The sequence below is a fragment of the Triticum dicoccoides genome, chromosome 3B (genome assembly GCF_002162155.2).
Source record: "Triticum dicoccoides isolate Atlit2015 ecotype Zavitan chromosome 3B, WEW_v2.0, whole genome shotgun sequence".
Classification (NCBI taxonomy): domain Eukaryota; kingdom Viridiplantae; phylum Streptophyta; class Magnoliopsida; order Poales; family Poaceae; genus Triticum; species Triticum dicoccoides.
The window spans coordinates 737,857,375-737,870,633 of record NC_041385.1 but is presented as its reverse complement, the minus strand read 5'-3'; the positions used below and the strand labels follow the sequence as shown (position 1 = coordinate 737,870,633).

General features: G+C 47.4%; 1 protein-coding gene and 1 pseudogene across 1 annotated transcript; one reads left to right on the top strand and one right to left on the bottom strand.

Moving 5' to 3' along the window:
• Positions 1-73: 73 nt before the first annotated feature.
• On the top strand, positions 74-3,148 carry LOC119282001 (exocyst complex component EXO70A1-like). The gene is made up of 4 exons (XM_037562379.1): positions 74-167; positions 273-379; positions 491-592; positions 1,582-3,148. Exons 1-4 carry the CDS (start codon positions 126-128, stop codon positions 3,047-3,049), a joined length of 1,719 nt encoding a protein of 572 aa, XP_037418276.1. The 5' UTR covers positions 74-125; the 3' UTR covers positions 3,050-3,148.
• A 4,346-nt stretch (positions 3,149-7,494) lies between these two features.
• LOC119279889 lies at positions 7,495-8,928 on the bottom strand (annotated as a pseudogene).
• Positions 8,929-13,259: the final 4,331 nt, after the last annotated feature.

Below are 13,259 nucleotides of genomic sequence, written 5' to 3'. Positions count from 1 at the left end.
TTTACAGATATTTTTCACCTCTTAACATTTTGTAGCTGTTTGTTTCAGCCGTATTGGGAGCTTCAGTGCCAGCAAGTAAGTTGACAGAAGATCATGTTAGAGAGCACAGGATAAGTGAGAGAAACATGATCGAGAAGAACTTAGAGGAATGCTTGCAGATGTATAAGGTGAATGCTGAAACTGAAATGATTAGTCCGCAGCTCTGTTCTTTTGTATACAATGCATATTTTTTAAGGAAGGAGTAGGACACTGATATTGTGCATTTCTTTTAGGTCAAAGCAGAGATACTCATAATTGACAAAGATGATGTGGTCGTTGGACTTGGGGAGGTAGTCAAAGACCAGAAGGTTACCACACTCGTTATGGGCGTTAAAAGAAGGTATATTACTACTTACATATGTTTCCTGGGTGTCGGTAGCAGCCTGGCGCAGTATTAAATATCGCCGCAACTTACTAATGCATTTCATGTGACCTCTGGGTTTTGATATAGAAAACATGGCTGGCAGAGCAAGACAGCAGATGCTTTGGAAAAACAGGCCGACTGCTTGTGCAATATTCTGTATCTTCATAAGGGAATTCTTGTTGCGAGCAGGTACTGGACAAATCCTTAATCAACCTTGCATGTTCTTTGGGAGGTTATATTTTAGACCATGCAGAGAAACTGCATGTCAATGCATTAAGATAGTAAACGAGTCTGAACAAACCAAGAATGGCCAAGCACCCAAAGGAACGATACGACTAAAGAAACAGAAACTGTACAATGCTGTACTGAAATAAAATAAAAACTGTACAAGGCTAAGCCAAAACTCGCAACAGACCTTTTGCTCCCACCATGTACCAGAGCTTTGTATTCATCCTTGTCTCTGTCGATGAGCTGCTCTACCAACATGGGCTCATTGTTGAAAACCCTGTTGTTACAGTCCTTCCAGATGAACCAAGCTACCAAAATAGTTGTCGTGTCAAAGCCCCTCCTGCTCATTTTGGTGAAGGCCTGACATGCAATGCAGAAGACCAAGTCAGGTCAAAACACCGTGGTAGATCCGTAGATGTTACTGCCAGGTGGGAGGTTAGAACACAGTTGAACTGTTAGGCCTCTATGACAATCGACAAAACAAATTCACCTCCTTCCCTTTTGGTACCACTTCAAGCTTTAAAAAAATTACCTTGCCGGCATATATTCTGCTTATTAATAGAAAAAAAAATAAGTGCAGTTCCAGTAATCAACCACATAATGGTATTGTTCTTTTCTTGATATAAAAGGAGACACGAGCATTCATTTGAAGTCCATTGTTTTATCACGTGGCATTTTTTTTCCAGCATATCCCCATTTCTCGGTTGTAAGGGAACATGATTGACTGTACTTTTTTTCCTGCCAGAGTAAAAGATTGTATTAATAAACATAAAATTTATTGTTACCCTGACATGACAATGTTGTTGGTCGCGAGATCTTATGGGTTTCACCTCTAGCCTGCCCCAACTTGTTTGGCACTAAAGGCTTTGTTGTTGTTGTTGACATGACAATGTTGCTAGCTTCTGTGATCTGTTCATCAGCATTTTTCTTACACTCTCGTTTATTTACAGGCATCAGCACACAGACAGGAAACATGGCATTCCTTCTTTGGTAGGTTGCCACTTCTCAGGCAGTAATAGTAACACCACGAAATCCTCTTCTTTCTTCAACTCTCGAAGCACCACCGACACCTTTGACACGGAACATCTTGATGACCCTTCCCTAGTGATGAATTCAACCTATATATACAATGATTGTAGATTCAATGCTATAATTGGTCTCAAGTCATTTGACACTTTTAAGGAGCTAGTAAAGCAGCAAATTTTAGCTGAGCACTCAAGGGACTTGTACCAGGCATTCAACATCAAATACTGTGATATCTTCACTGGGTGCCAGTTAATTGGTGGCTTTGACTCACTCATTGGAGTAGATCCCCAACATTTAGGGGAGGAACATTGGAAATCCATCAAGAGCTGGCCTGCAGTGTTGGAGTATATTGTCAGTGTTCTCAAGACATTGCAGATGCAGCTCCTCATGCAGAATCATCGTGCATGCAATGGATTTACACATGATGACCTTTCAGAAGCAGTGAAAAAACCTATTAGGCGTCTGTTCACTGTTGCTTCAATTGTATCTGACCATGAGGTGCGGAAGTCACCAGAGAAGCTATTCTGTGTATTGAACATGTACACAGCACTCATAGATGCTGCCCCCACTCTCAGGAAAGTCTTCTCTACAAAATCCATCAGAGATGTTCTTCAAGAACTGGAGGACTCTGTAAGGGGAATACTTAAAGAACTTAAAGGCTTAATTCAGACATACAACTCACCAAAAGTAGTGCAGGATGGAGATATCCTGCCGATATGTGGGTACCTCATGAGATACATCATGCTCCTAGTGAAGCATAAAGGTTCACTTGATACGATTCTATCTCATGATTACACTGACAGTCTGTTGAAAGTTGAGGGAATGAGTTTGACAAGTGGTCTAGTATCTGGGCTCATTACTGATCTAGAATCAGTAATTGATAAACAGTCAAAGCAATGTGCTGCTTCTAAAGGACTCCAATTCATATTCTTGATGAACAACGTACATTTGATACTTCAAGAAGTCAAGCAATCAGATGTACAGCTGACTGTAAAAGCCAAGTGGTTTGAGAAACGCCGATCCTTGATCAAGGGGTACATAAAGAGTTACCTATCTGCATCATGGGGACCTGTTACGTCCACCTTGGAGGTTGCAAAAAGCATGTCTCCCAGTAAAAAGGCAAGGATAAACTTGCTCAACTTCTGGTACACGGCTCCGCCTCTGACTCCCTTGCAGAGTTTTGCTTCGTCTTTCAATGAAGCTTGCAGTAGCCAGATTTGCTTGAAGGTACCCAGTCCAGCTCTTCGAGATGAGCTTCGTGTAAAGATCCTTGAGTTTGTTAGTCGAGCGTACCATGGACACTTGGCAGGTCAGAGACAGTCTGCAGAACAAAATGCGAGGGAATTTGAGTCGGAGTGGAAAACCAAAATTAGTGAATTGTTTGAAGGATGAAGTAGCAGTTTAATTTTCTGTCTGTGAGCGGAAGTGGATGAAGACCACAGTGCAAGTAGAGGCTTTGTATATTGTACCTATGTTGCTGCCCCTTGTGTTTGCGCCTGTATAATTAAAGACATATGTTTGCTATGGAGGTACTATTTATATCTTTAACGTACATACTTAAGAACTTATATCTGTGTGACACGAATAAGGTTTCAGTCTTGGGACTTCGGGATGTCAAAATAGAAAATGCCGTCTCCCCTATATATTTTCTTCCATCCAATCATCCATTAGTAAATGCATCGAGGTATGATATATTCATTCGTCCTTTACTTTGCTACTGTATTAATCACACAATGAACATAACTTTGCTGCCTCATGTGCTATGTTGGCTCTACTTGTACTTTCTTGCTTGGAGCTATTTCCTAGAGACATCCTCTCATGTTATCTTTATGGAATATATGTCATTCCCTCCTGAACAAGAATGTGACAGTGAAAACGATGGAGATGAACAAGCAGACAAGGCCAGCTACCAACACAAAGAAACGTTCTTCGTACTTTCTGAGTGGGGCATTCCAAGATCGAGACCAAGGATAGGGGAGCCGGTGCTTCTTCGAGAAGACAAACACAGGCAAGGTACTAGCTTCCTGGCAACACGTAACTCATTGTTTTTACAGCAACGGCATAGGTTTTACAGTCAACCCGATTCTTGCTAGGTATGTTGTCCTCTTCTATCAGCTTTTACTAAGAAAATTTGTACATGTTGATGCTATGAGATGCTAGAATTCGTTTGCAACAAGACATGCCAATTGACCAACCAGTAATCTTCTGATATATAAATCTAGTGTCATCTCTTCCTTCTTTTAAGTATTGGTTGTGCGGTGCATCTGAAGACTCGAGGCAGATGATACCTGACCAAGTGAAACCAGAAATCCTGCCCTTCATTAGGACTTTCCACTTTGTCCTACTATGGCTGCACCATCCTAGAAGAAGCTTACCTCCACCAGTCTCTCCGCAGGTACAGAATCATTCCATCTGTAGAAGGAATCATCTGGGAGCATTAACTTCGAAAGAACTAGGAAGGACCAGGTGATGGTTATCATCCAAAATGATGCATGCGGCAACTGCTCCGTATCAATCGGGAAGCTCTTCTGCGTACCGAACATGTACAGTGCAATTTGCAGTGCCCCCGCTGCTCTCTCGCCGAACTGAGGGAACTGTCGCAGCACCGAGGGGTTCTGCAAAGGAAAAGGAATGCCGCAACGAACTCAAAGTCCAGGTTTGCCTGAGAAAGGTACCAAAGCATCGCCTCATTTCCATGATGTCTGGAGACCTCATGGAACACCTCAACGTGCTGGTAAGTGGTAACGCATACTGGGTGGTCACGCAATGCTGCTACGCCGCGGTGTAACCGCCCCCTTGCCGGTATGATAGATAGCCGACGTGAGGAAGAAGCAGAAGAGAAAACGAGAGAGGAGTGGAGGAGAATCCAGGGTTTCGTTCCTCGGTTCAGACTTGCTTTTTCAGTTACAATTTCAGGCTTATGTAGCCGAACACCTCTCCTGACTCACTGGTCATACGCACGCACACAAACAACTCACATACACCAGTGACTCTCGGTTGGCACCAGCGTACTGCTAAGTCACGCCATGGGCCGGCCAGGCTGATGATCTCTCTTGACCATGGTGGGGCATGGCTGCGCTCGCATCACACCAGGGGCTCGGGCTAATTGCTGGTCTGGATTCGGCGCTCGAGCAAAAGCTCGTATGCATCTGAACAATGTCATGGTGGAAGGATATCGAACAATCAGGCATGTAGATTCTAGAGCGCCTGATGGTAGGAGCTCATTGGGTCGCAAAGGGCATAGGCTTTTCCAAAAAAAAGTATACAAAAGCAGGGGTAAACACCCAAACATGAATATCGGTTATTCATCAGAATTTTAAATAGCGGGGATTCCTACGCCTTCAAGCGGACTAGCTAACCAAACATGAATAACTGTTGTCTCCAATGAATTAAAAAAACTAACCAAACACTACTACGGAAGTCCGTTTCGAAAAAAAAAGCTCCTTCGGAACAGAGCTCCGAGCGACTCTGTTTGTCTCCATGTTCACTTCATGCTTTCCAGATGGAAGCTGATTGCTCCGTTCCTTGATCTCTTTAGTACCCGTTGCATACACCGGCTTCGGCGGGTCATGTAGAGTGTTGATGAATTTGATATCTGCCATTACAAAGTTTTTGGTTTTGAGAAATGCCATTATTATTCTCTAATTTTGAAACATGCCCCTGGAAAGTCCCAGTACTTGAAATATGCCAATGCGCATTGTTTCAGAACAACAACAACAACAACAATTGTTTCAGACCGTTGGTAGAAAATTAGGAGATAGAGAGACGAATACCGTGCAGTTGCATGAGCCGAGCCAATGCAGGACACCAAACGTCATGCCACAATGATCCCTTAATGCAAGAAACCTAGATGCGCAACCAAACAATGTGCAGATGATGATTTTTTTCCCTTGTTTTTCCTCAATCAGGCCCAACTGAGACATGTATGCAATGCAAGAACACGCCCTTTGTCAACTTGTGCATCAAATCATGTATCTCCTTTCAGATGTGGTCGAAAGTTTGCTAGTCCCACCTTTCGATCGTACCATACAGTGAAAGAAGCTTATGTTGCAACTCCCTAGCCGAATTAGCTGAGCTTGCTGCTTGCCACGCATCAAAGACCAAGTGTTTGTTTATTGTGTTTGTATTCACTTGATGCTTCATTATGTGTCAATAAAGACATCCTTATTTATCAAAAAATTGCTTACATCAAAGGCTTTACGAAAAGCTAAACTCGAGGCTAGAGCCTCAGTCTGTCTTTTGTATTTGAGTTTTGACGTCACAAAGAACCGCAAGGGAACGTGCTTCACAAGTTCACGAAACTCCTCGATTGTCGCAATGTTGCCAGATTGTGATAGTTTCAACATAGGGCTCTAATTGCGTCTGGTCGAGCTTCCGGACTGGAGCTCGCTGATATACCATTGTTGGCGCTAACCCTATTGTTTGTTGGCTTCTTTGGAGTTTCACGCCTCCTTGATCACGCTTGAAGCATCAATTTAATGGTGTGATGGTGCAGCTGGGTCGATAGCAAGAACATACGCCACCTGCCCGAACTAGGTAGCGATTCGCCTAGTTGGGACTGTTCACAAGCGAGCGCTCTATGCAATTCCTCGACAACTTGTTGCATAGACAAAAAAAAAGTAGGAAATACCATGACAACTATATATCGCCCGTCCCGATTCCTATTACATCGTGCCTTTGGCGTCCGTGAGTTTGGCCCGGCCTGGAAATCAGGTTCTCAGCACGTTCACTCGCTTTTGCCTAGTTGGGACAGTTCAGGAGCGAGTGATCTATGCGATTCCTCGACGACTTGTTGCACGGACAAAAAAAAGTAGGAAAGAAAACGACAACTATATATCGCCTATACCGATTCCTATTACATCGCGCCTCTGGCGTCCTTGCGTATGGCCCGTCTCGGAAATCAGGTTCTCAGCACGTTCACTCGCTTGGGTCACTGCTCGGGTCCGGTTTTTCTTCTTCTTTACTGTTTAACTGGCTGGACATGTCAAATTTTTACCGGTTTTTCTTTTTGTTTCTTTTTCTATGTTTTTATTTAATGGTTCCATCGATTTTTACAGAGTTTTGTCAGTATTATGGTTTTCATTGGCTTTTAATTCTCTTTTCTTGTATTTTTGTAGACATTCTTCCTTCTTTTTTTGGTTTTTGGTGTCGGTTTTCAACGGGTTTTTTAATCCGTTTTTCACTGTTTGCATCTGCTTTCTTTGCTTTTCTTACACGTTTAACATTTTTTAAATACATGGTTAACATTTTTTGCAAATAAATGTTTTGATGCCTGTTTTTTTTCAGACAAATTGTACATTTTTTTATCCATCTAAAACATTTTTTGATATATGCTTAACAATCATATATATATATGGTTAATTTTTTCAAATATATGTTTTGATGTTTATTTTTTTCCATACGCATTGTACATTTTTTGTATATACATCTAAATGATGTTTTGATATATTTTTAACATTTTTAAATATATAATTAAAACTGTTTCATATACATGTTTTAATATTCCTTTTCCAATATGTGTTAAATATTTCAAATACACGTTGAAGCATTTTTTATGACATGAAATATATTTTAAAACTGTGACATTTATTTTATATTGTATATTTTTTATCAAATGTCAAAACATTTTCTTTGAAATGTGCGGACATTTTATGAAATGTAATATATATATTTTTGAATGGTACACACCATTTTGTTTGAATTACATGAGCATTTTGTAACAGTTTTTCTCCATAATTTTTTTTAAGTTTTAAAAATGTCACGTACATTTAAAAAAATGTGTGAACATTTTTTAGATGACACACACATTTATTTTGGGGTTGTCACGTAAAGCTCCGCTAGAGCTCGGCCGTTAGGCCTGCCACCTCGAGCTGGAACCTCTCCATGACGTTCTTGGGCAGGGAGATGGGCACCAGGGTGCCCTCCTCCCCCTTGCCATTCTTCGACCACAAGAAGTAGTTGGCGACGCCGGGGATCGGTCCTTCGCCTCCCTTGGCAGGGCCACCGTACACGGCCTCCCCCCACCCGAAGTCCACGCTCTTGAACCCGGCGTGGCTCACGTCCGACATGATGTACATTCGCGACAGGCGAACAACGGCCGCCCCATGAGCACCATCAGGTCCGCCACCGACAGCAGGTAGTCGTATGTCACTACTGACTTGGCCTTCTTCACCAGCTCCAGCGTGTGCCCGAGGCCCCCGCCGCAGAGCTCCCCGGCGGTGGTCGCCGCGGTGGAGTACGCGAACGCGTTCCCGTAGAAGCCTTCCGGGAGAGGGGTGCCGGCACGGCCGCGAACGTTGATGATGAAAGACAGGCGCACCTCCTTGTCGGTTGTGTAGCCAAGCACGGCTGTGCTGCTGCGCCACATAGAGGCGGCCACGAGCTCGAACCGGGAGAAGTCGTCGCGCATGTGGGGTGGTGCCCACTGCCGCAGCCCCGAGATCTCTCGGAGCCCGAAGAAGAACGGGACGCACACCATGTCGTCGGGGCGCGTCGACGCCCTGGGGAGGGGCAGAGGGGGCGGCCGCCCCGGCCCCCCCAAAACCAGGGGCCCCAGCCTATGGGCCTATGTCAAAGAAAGTGAAGGGCTGGATGCTGGGCTTTCACGCAGACGCAAAGAGATTATTGAATCAAGAGAGGTTAAATAGTTTGGCAACATTATCCATCGACAAGAAATTATTGGATGAGATTGACATCAACCCTATCAGAAGTCACTTTACTTCGAGGAATGTTAGAAGAAATTTTTAAGATAATATTTATAAATTATTTGATACGCATACATAGGATTAATTCAAGTCTTATGGATAATAATTATTATATATTACATATGTATATTCATTTATTATTATGAAGTCTATATTAAGGGCCTAAGTTTAAGTTTCGCCCCGGGCCCGATGGGTCGACAGCATCCGGTCGGCCCCCCGCCGGCTCCCGGTGGTATTCGAGGTGCGGGTAGGATACGACGGCTGCCGGTGCTGCCGCGCCATGAAGATCTCCCTGCCCCATGTTGGCGTCAGCGTCGGCACGTCGGCGCCCCGCGCAAGCTCGCCGACGGCCTTCTGTAACTGCATGCAGCCCGGCGTCCCTCCGCCGCGTCGATGTCCTAGGGCCAAGGCTGCTGGGGGCCCACAAGTTGCAATTTGCAACCTCCGGAGTCCCTCCGCGTCGTCGATGTCTGACAGCGGCTTCACCTCCCGCGGCGTCGGCGCCGATGGCACCACCAGCACCAGCTCGCCTCGACGCACCGCGAATGCCGGCAGTGACACCGCCATGAACGAGCGCTACCAAATCCAAGACGTGAAGGAAAAAAAAAATGCAAGTTGTAGAAACGTACGCTATGGGGTGCATGCAGTGGAATGTACTCCCACCGTTCCTAAATATAAGTCTTTTTAAAGATTGCATTATGGACCACATACAAAACAAAATGAGTGAATCTACACTTTAAAATATGTTTATATACATCCGTATGTAGTTTGTAGTGCACTCTCTAAAAAGACTTATATATTTTTTGAAACGAGGCAAAAGACTTGCCATTTTCATTGATTAAGAAGAAAAGAATTGCCCAAGAAAAGAATTGCCCGGTTAATTAACGGAAAACTAGGCTAAAACCGATACAACCCAACCCATATAACATGGACACCACCGGCCAACCTGGCCACTGACATCTAACACAGCTGCAAAGAAGAAAGACATCCGCCGAGGAGTCGCAAGCGTCATCTTCATCACCGGTTGCCCCGAACGGGCGACTCCGACTTCAACATAGAGCTCCATCATCGAAGCCGACCCGCAAACAGCCGCAGAAACCATGACGACACATGCCCACAGATGGCAACACACGCAAGCGATCGACATCTCCGACTTGATGACGAGCATCGCAAGGGAAATATGCAGGACTTGCGCCGATCATGCCCTCCGCAAACGACCACCGAGTGTCTGTCATCGTCACCACCTGGATCCACTCCACCACAGCTCTGACTTCAAAGCAACCAAGCAACCTACGGAAGAGCACCTCGAACACGCCGGAAACGACCGACTACCAAAGTCCATGCCGCGACCCGAGCTCCTCTCGACGTCATCATTGTTGCCAAAACAGAAACAAGCGCCCTGCCTCAGCAAACCACACGGCAAAGATACCGCCATCCACCGGTCTCTCGGTCGTAGCCGACTCCGAGACGATGCCCCCAAGGAGGAGAAAGACGCGAGGACGCCTCCATCGCCCGATCTAGTGGATCTGAGGTTTCCCTCTGGAGCCAAAGCCATGGGGAGGAGGAGCACACCTTCACAACGACGCTTTCAAGAAAGGCCGCGACACCCATGGGCGCCGCCGTCGTTGGCTCCGATGAAGACCAGAACAAGGATTTCTCCTGGACATGTACCGACCACCTACCGCCATCGACCGCCGCCCACGATCCACCATACCTGCCGAGGCCGACCTCACTCTGGACGCGGGATCCCACGATCCACCGTGCCAGGCACGCACCACCCCCTGGCCGTAGCCGCCGTCCACCACCGCAGCACCACCGCGACCACCACCACCGCAGCAACCGACGCATCACAAGGACTAGCAGCTAGATCAGGGAACCACCAATGGCCAGATTCGGATCGGAGCCGCTCCAGCGAAGCAGCAGAGCAGACGAGCAATCCCTCCACCGCAACACACCTCGAGCTTCGGACACGCTCGCCCGCCGCGCCCCGGCAGTCACCGCGCCCGCCGCTGCTCCCGACCTTCAATCTGCACCCCGCATGCACATCCAGAGCCGAGAGCCGCCTCGCACACGCGCGCCGTCCACGCCCAGGTCACGGTCGGTGCTCGGACCGAGGCCGCCGCCCCAGCGCCCCACCCCCTGCCCGCAGCCGCCGCCAAGCGCCGAACGCCGGATGGAATCCGCCGCCCGTCGCCGTGGGCTTCCCCCCGCGAGCGGCCGGAGCCGGCAGGAAGAAGTGGCCCTGCCGCCGCTAGATCCGCGCAGGCTTCGCCCGGCGGGGTCCACCGGTGACGGCGAGGGGAGAGGGGTGCGGAGGGGGCGCGATGGCCGGAGGCAGAGCCGCCGCCCGTGTCGCCCTGGGGAGGGGGCGACGCGAGGGCCCTTGGGAAGGAATGGATATCGTTAAGACTTATATTTAGGAATGAAGGAAGTACGTGCAATGTTTGGGTACATTTTATAAGGCCGGAATGAACCTGGGGTTGGTGCCAAATGCCAAATACGGAAGGGCAGCGTGTGTATGGACAGCCAGTGGTGGCTGGCAAAGGTCAGTATGCTCAAATGTATTTTCCACGCAGCAGTACCTTTTTTCACATTCCTTCATTCCTTGTGTCTTGAACTCGTGATCATGTCCCCATGGCCAAAGTATCCAAGAAAACGACGCCGTGTGGTGCCGGTTTCCCCCCCTCTACGTTGCATTATTAGCCGGTGCATGCCGAGCCGTAGAAATGATGCGCACAATTATTAGTCGGTGCCCAGCCTGCCACAATTTTGTTACGAGTACCTTTTTCTTGCGATGTTTGTTGCGATTACGTGAGATGCGAGATGGTTAGTTTTTTTTGCCCGTCGACTATGAGGCGCACATGATGATTTCATCAATTTTGAGATGTGATGTTGTCTCAGTAGCTTGAAGATGTTCATAGAGATAGGCGATGCGCGCGTGCGTGCGTCATAAGGGTGAGTATATGTGCATGTATGTAGACCTCTGCAGTAGAAGTTTTTTTTTTTGAGGGGGGAAAACTGCCGCTTTATTTAAGGAATTAAATCAAGTATGGGATCTCCGTAGAGACCACCGAAAGTACAAACTCCGGGGGAACCATAAGCCAAACCTTACAAAGTTCATCTCCTACTCCTACTTTTGCTAATTTATGCGCGGCGGAATTCGCAGAACGACCAACCCATGAAACTTTCACCTCGTCGAAAAAACAAAACATGTCTTTAATCTCTTGCACCCTTGGCCCCATGGCAGCCAAACTTTTCTCTTTTGCCTGAAGCAACGATGCCACCGTTTTGTTATCAGTCTTCACGTGGAGTTTTCTGACGTTGATCTCGACAGCTAGCTGGACGGCTCGTCTGCATGCAAGCATCTCCACGCTTTCAGGATCAGATTCATGACGATAGATGTGGCATGCTGCCGCTTGGAAGTCCCCCGCGTGGCCACGTAGGATTACTCCCGCTCCTCCTTTGTCGCCAAACCTGGAGACCGCACCATCAGCGTTAGCTTTGATCCACCCTTGGTCCGGCGGCTTCCACTTGGCAGATTCTTTCGTCGTTTTTGGCTGGGCCTCCTTCCTATGGACATCATACCATTCAGCCATATACGCACATACAGAGTTCATTATTTCATGTGGTGATGCGATCCTCTTACCGTCCCTTGCCTCATTCCTTGCCAGCCCCAAGCCGTAGCAGGCCTGGATCATCGTGGCTCTCTCCTCCTCTCTTGCTTCCGCGAACCACCCAGGCAGCCATGACGACAGCGCGCTCGAGGAGTCGATCTGACACGGTGGGGCTGCCACCATAACTCCTTTCTCCGAACGCAGCATCCTCCAAAACAAGGCTGAATGCGGACATGTCCAAAAACGGTGGAGGAGGTCCTCTTCTCGTCCACATGCCACACAAAACACCCCCGGCTTGATATGACGACGGTGAAGTTCCGTCCCAACAGCTAACCCATTTCTCATGAGTCTCCACATATGAATTTTAGCCTTATTTGGGGCACTAGCATCCCACAGCGCGAGCCAGCCCTTGTGCGCGTTGACCGAGGAGGAAGGGCCCGGCCGCTCCGGACTTCACCCCGTTCAACGCCATCCTCAGATGATAGGTTGATCTCACCGTAAACAACCCGTTCTTCATGAAGTTCCAGGCTATGTAGTCATCCATGTTAGGCCCACCAATAGCTATCTGCTTGATATCCTTTGCATCATCTGGCGAAAACATGTCATCCACCAGCTCCTGATTCCATCCCCTTCCATCCGGCGTCATGAGGTTCTGCACCTTGATAGCCCCCGGAACAAAAGATTGTCCCAGCGGCTTCATACTCCCACGTCTCGGGATCCAATTATCGTGGTGGACATTGATCTTTGACCCATCACCTATGCGCCAGATCGTGCCTTCTCTTAGCAGGTCCCGCCCGTATATCATGCTCCGGAAAGTGTAGGACGCACCGGATGGGCGGGTAACATTCATAATAGAGCCGTCTCTATAGTACCGGGCCTTCAAAACTCTAGCGCATAGGGAGTCCGGGCATTGCAACACTCGCCAAGCCTGCTTAGCAAGCAAAGCTTGGTTGAAAGCTACTGGGTCTCTGAACCCAAGCCCTCTGTCCCTCTTCTCCATACACATCTTCTCCCATGCTAACCAATGCAACTTCTTTTCTCCATTTGCTTCACCCCACCAAAAGTTTGACGAAATTGAAGTCAGGTTCCCGCACATCTTCTTTGTGAGTTAAAAACAACTCATGGTGAAAGTTGGTGTAGATTGCAATCCCGATTTGACAAGCACCTCTCTCGCTGCCTTAGAGAGGCCTTGCCCTTTCCATCCCGAGACCTTGCCTTTCGAGCACTCCGTTACATACTTAAACGTTCCATCCTTAGATTTGCCCACCACTATTGGTAGGCCCA

Coding starts and splice junctions, on each gene's coding strand:
- LOC119282001 (XM_037562379.1), top strand. CDS start 126: ATGATCGAGAAGAACTTAGAGGAATGCTTGCAGATGTATAAG. Junction 380..490: donor GTTATGGGCGTTAAAAGAAG/GTATATTACTAC, acceptor GTTTTGATATAG/AAAACATGGCTGGCAGAGCA. Junction 593..1,581: donor GGAATTCTTGTTGCGAGCAG/GTACTGGACAAA, acceptor GTTTATTTACAG/GCATCAGCACACAGACAGGA.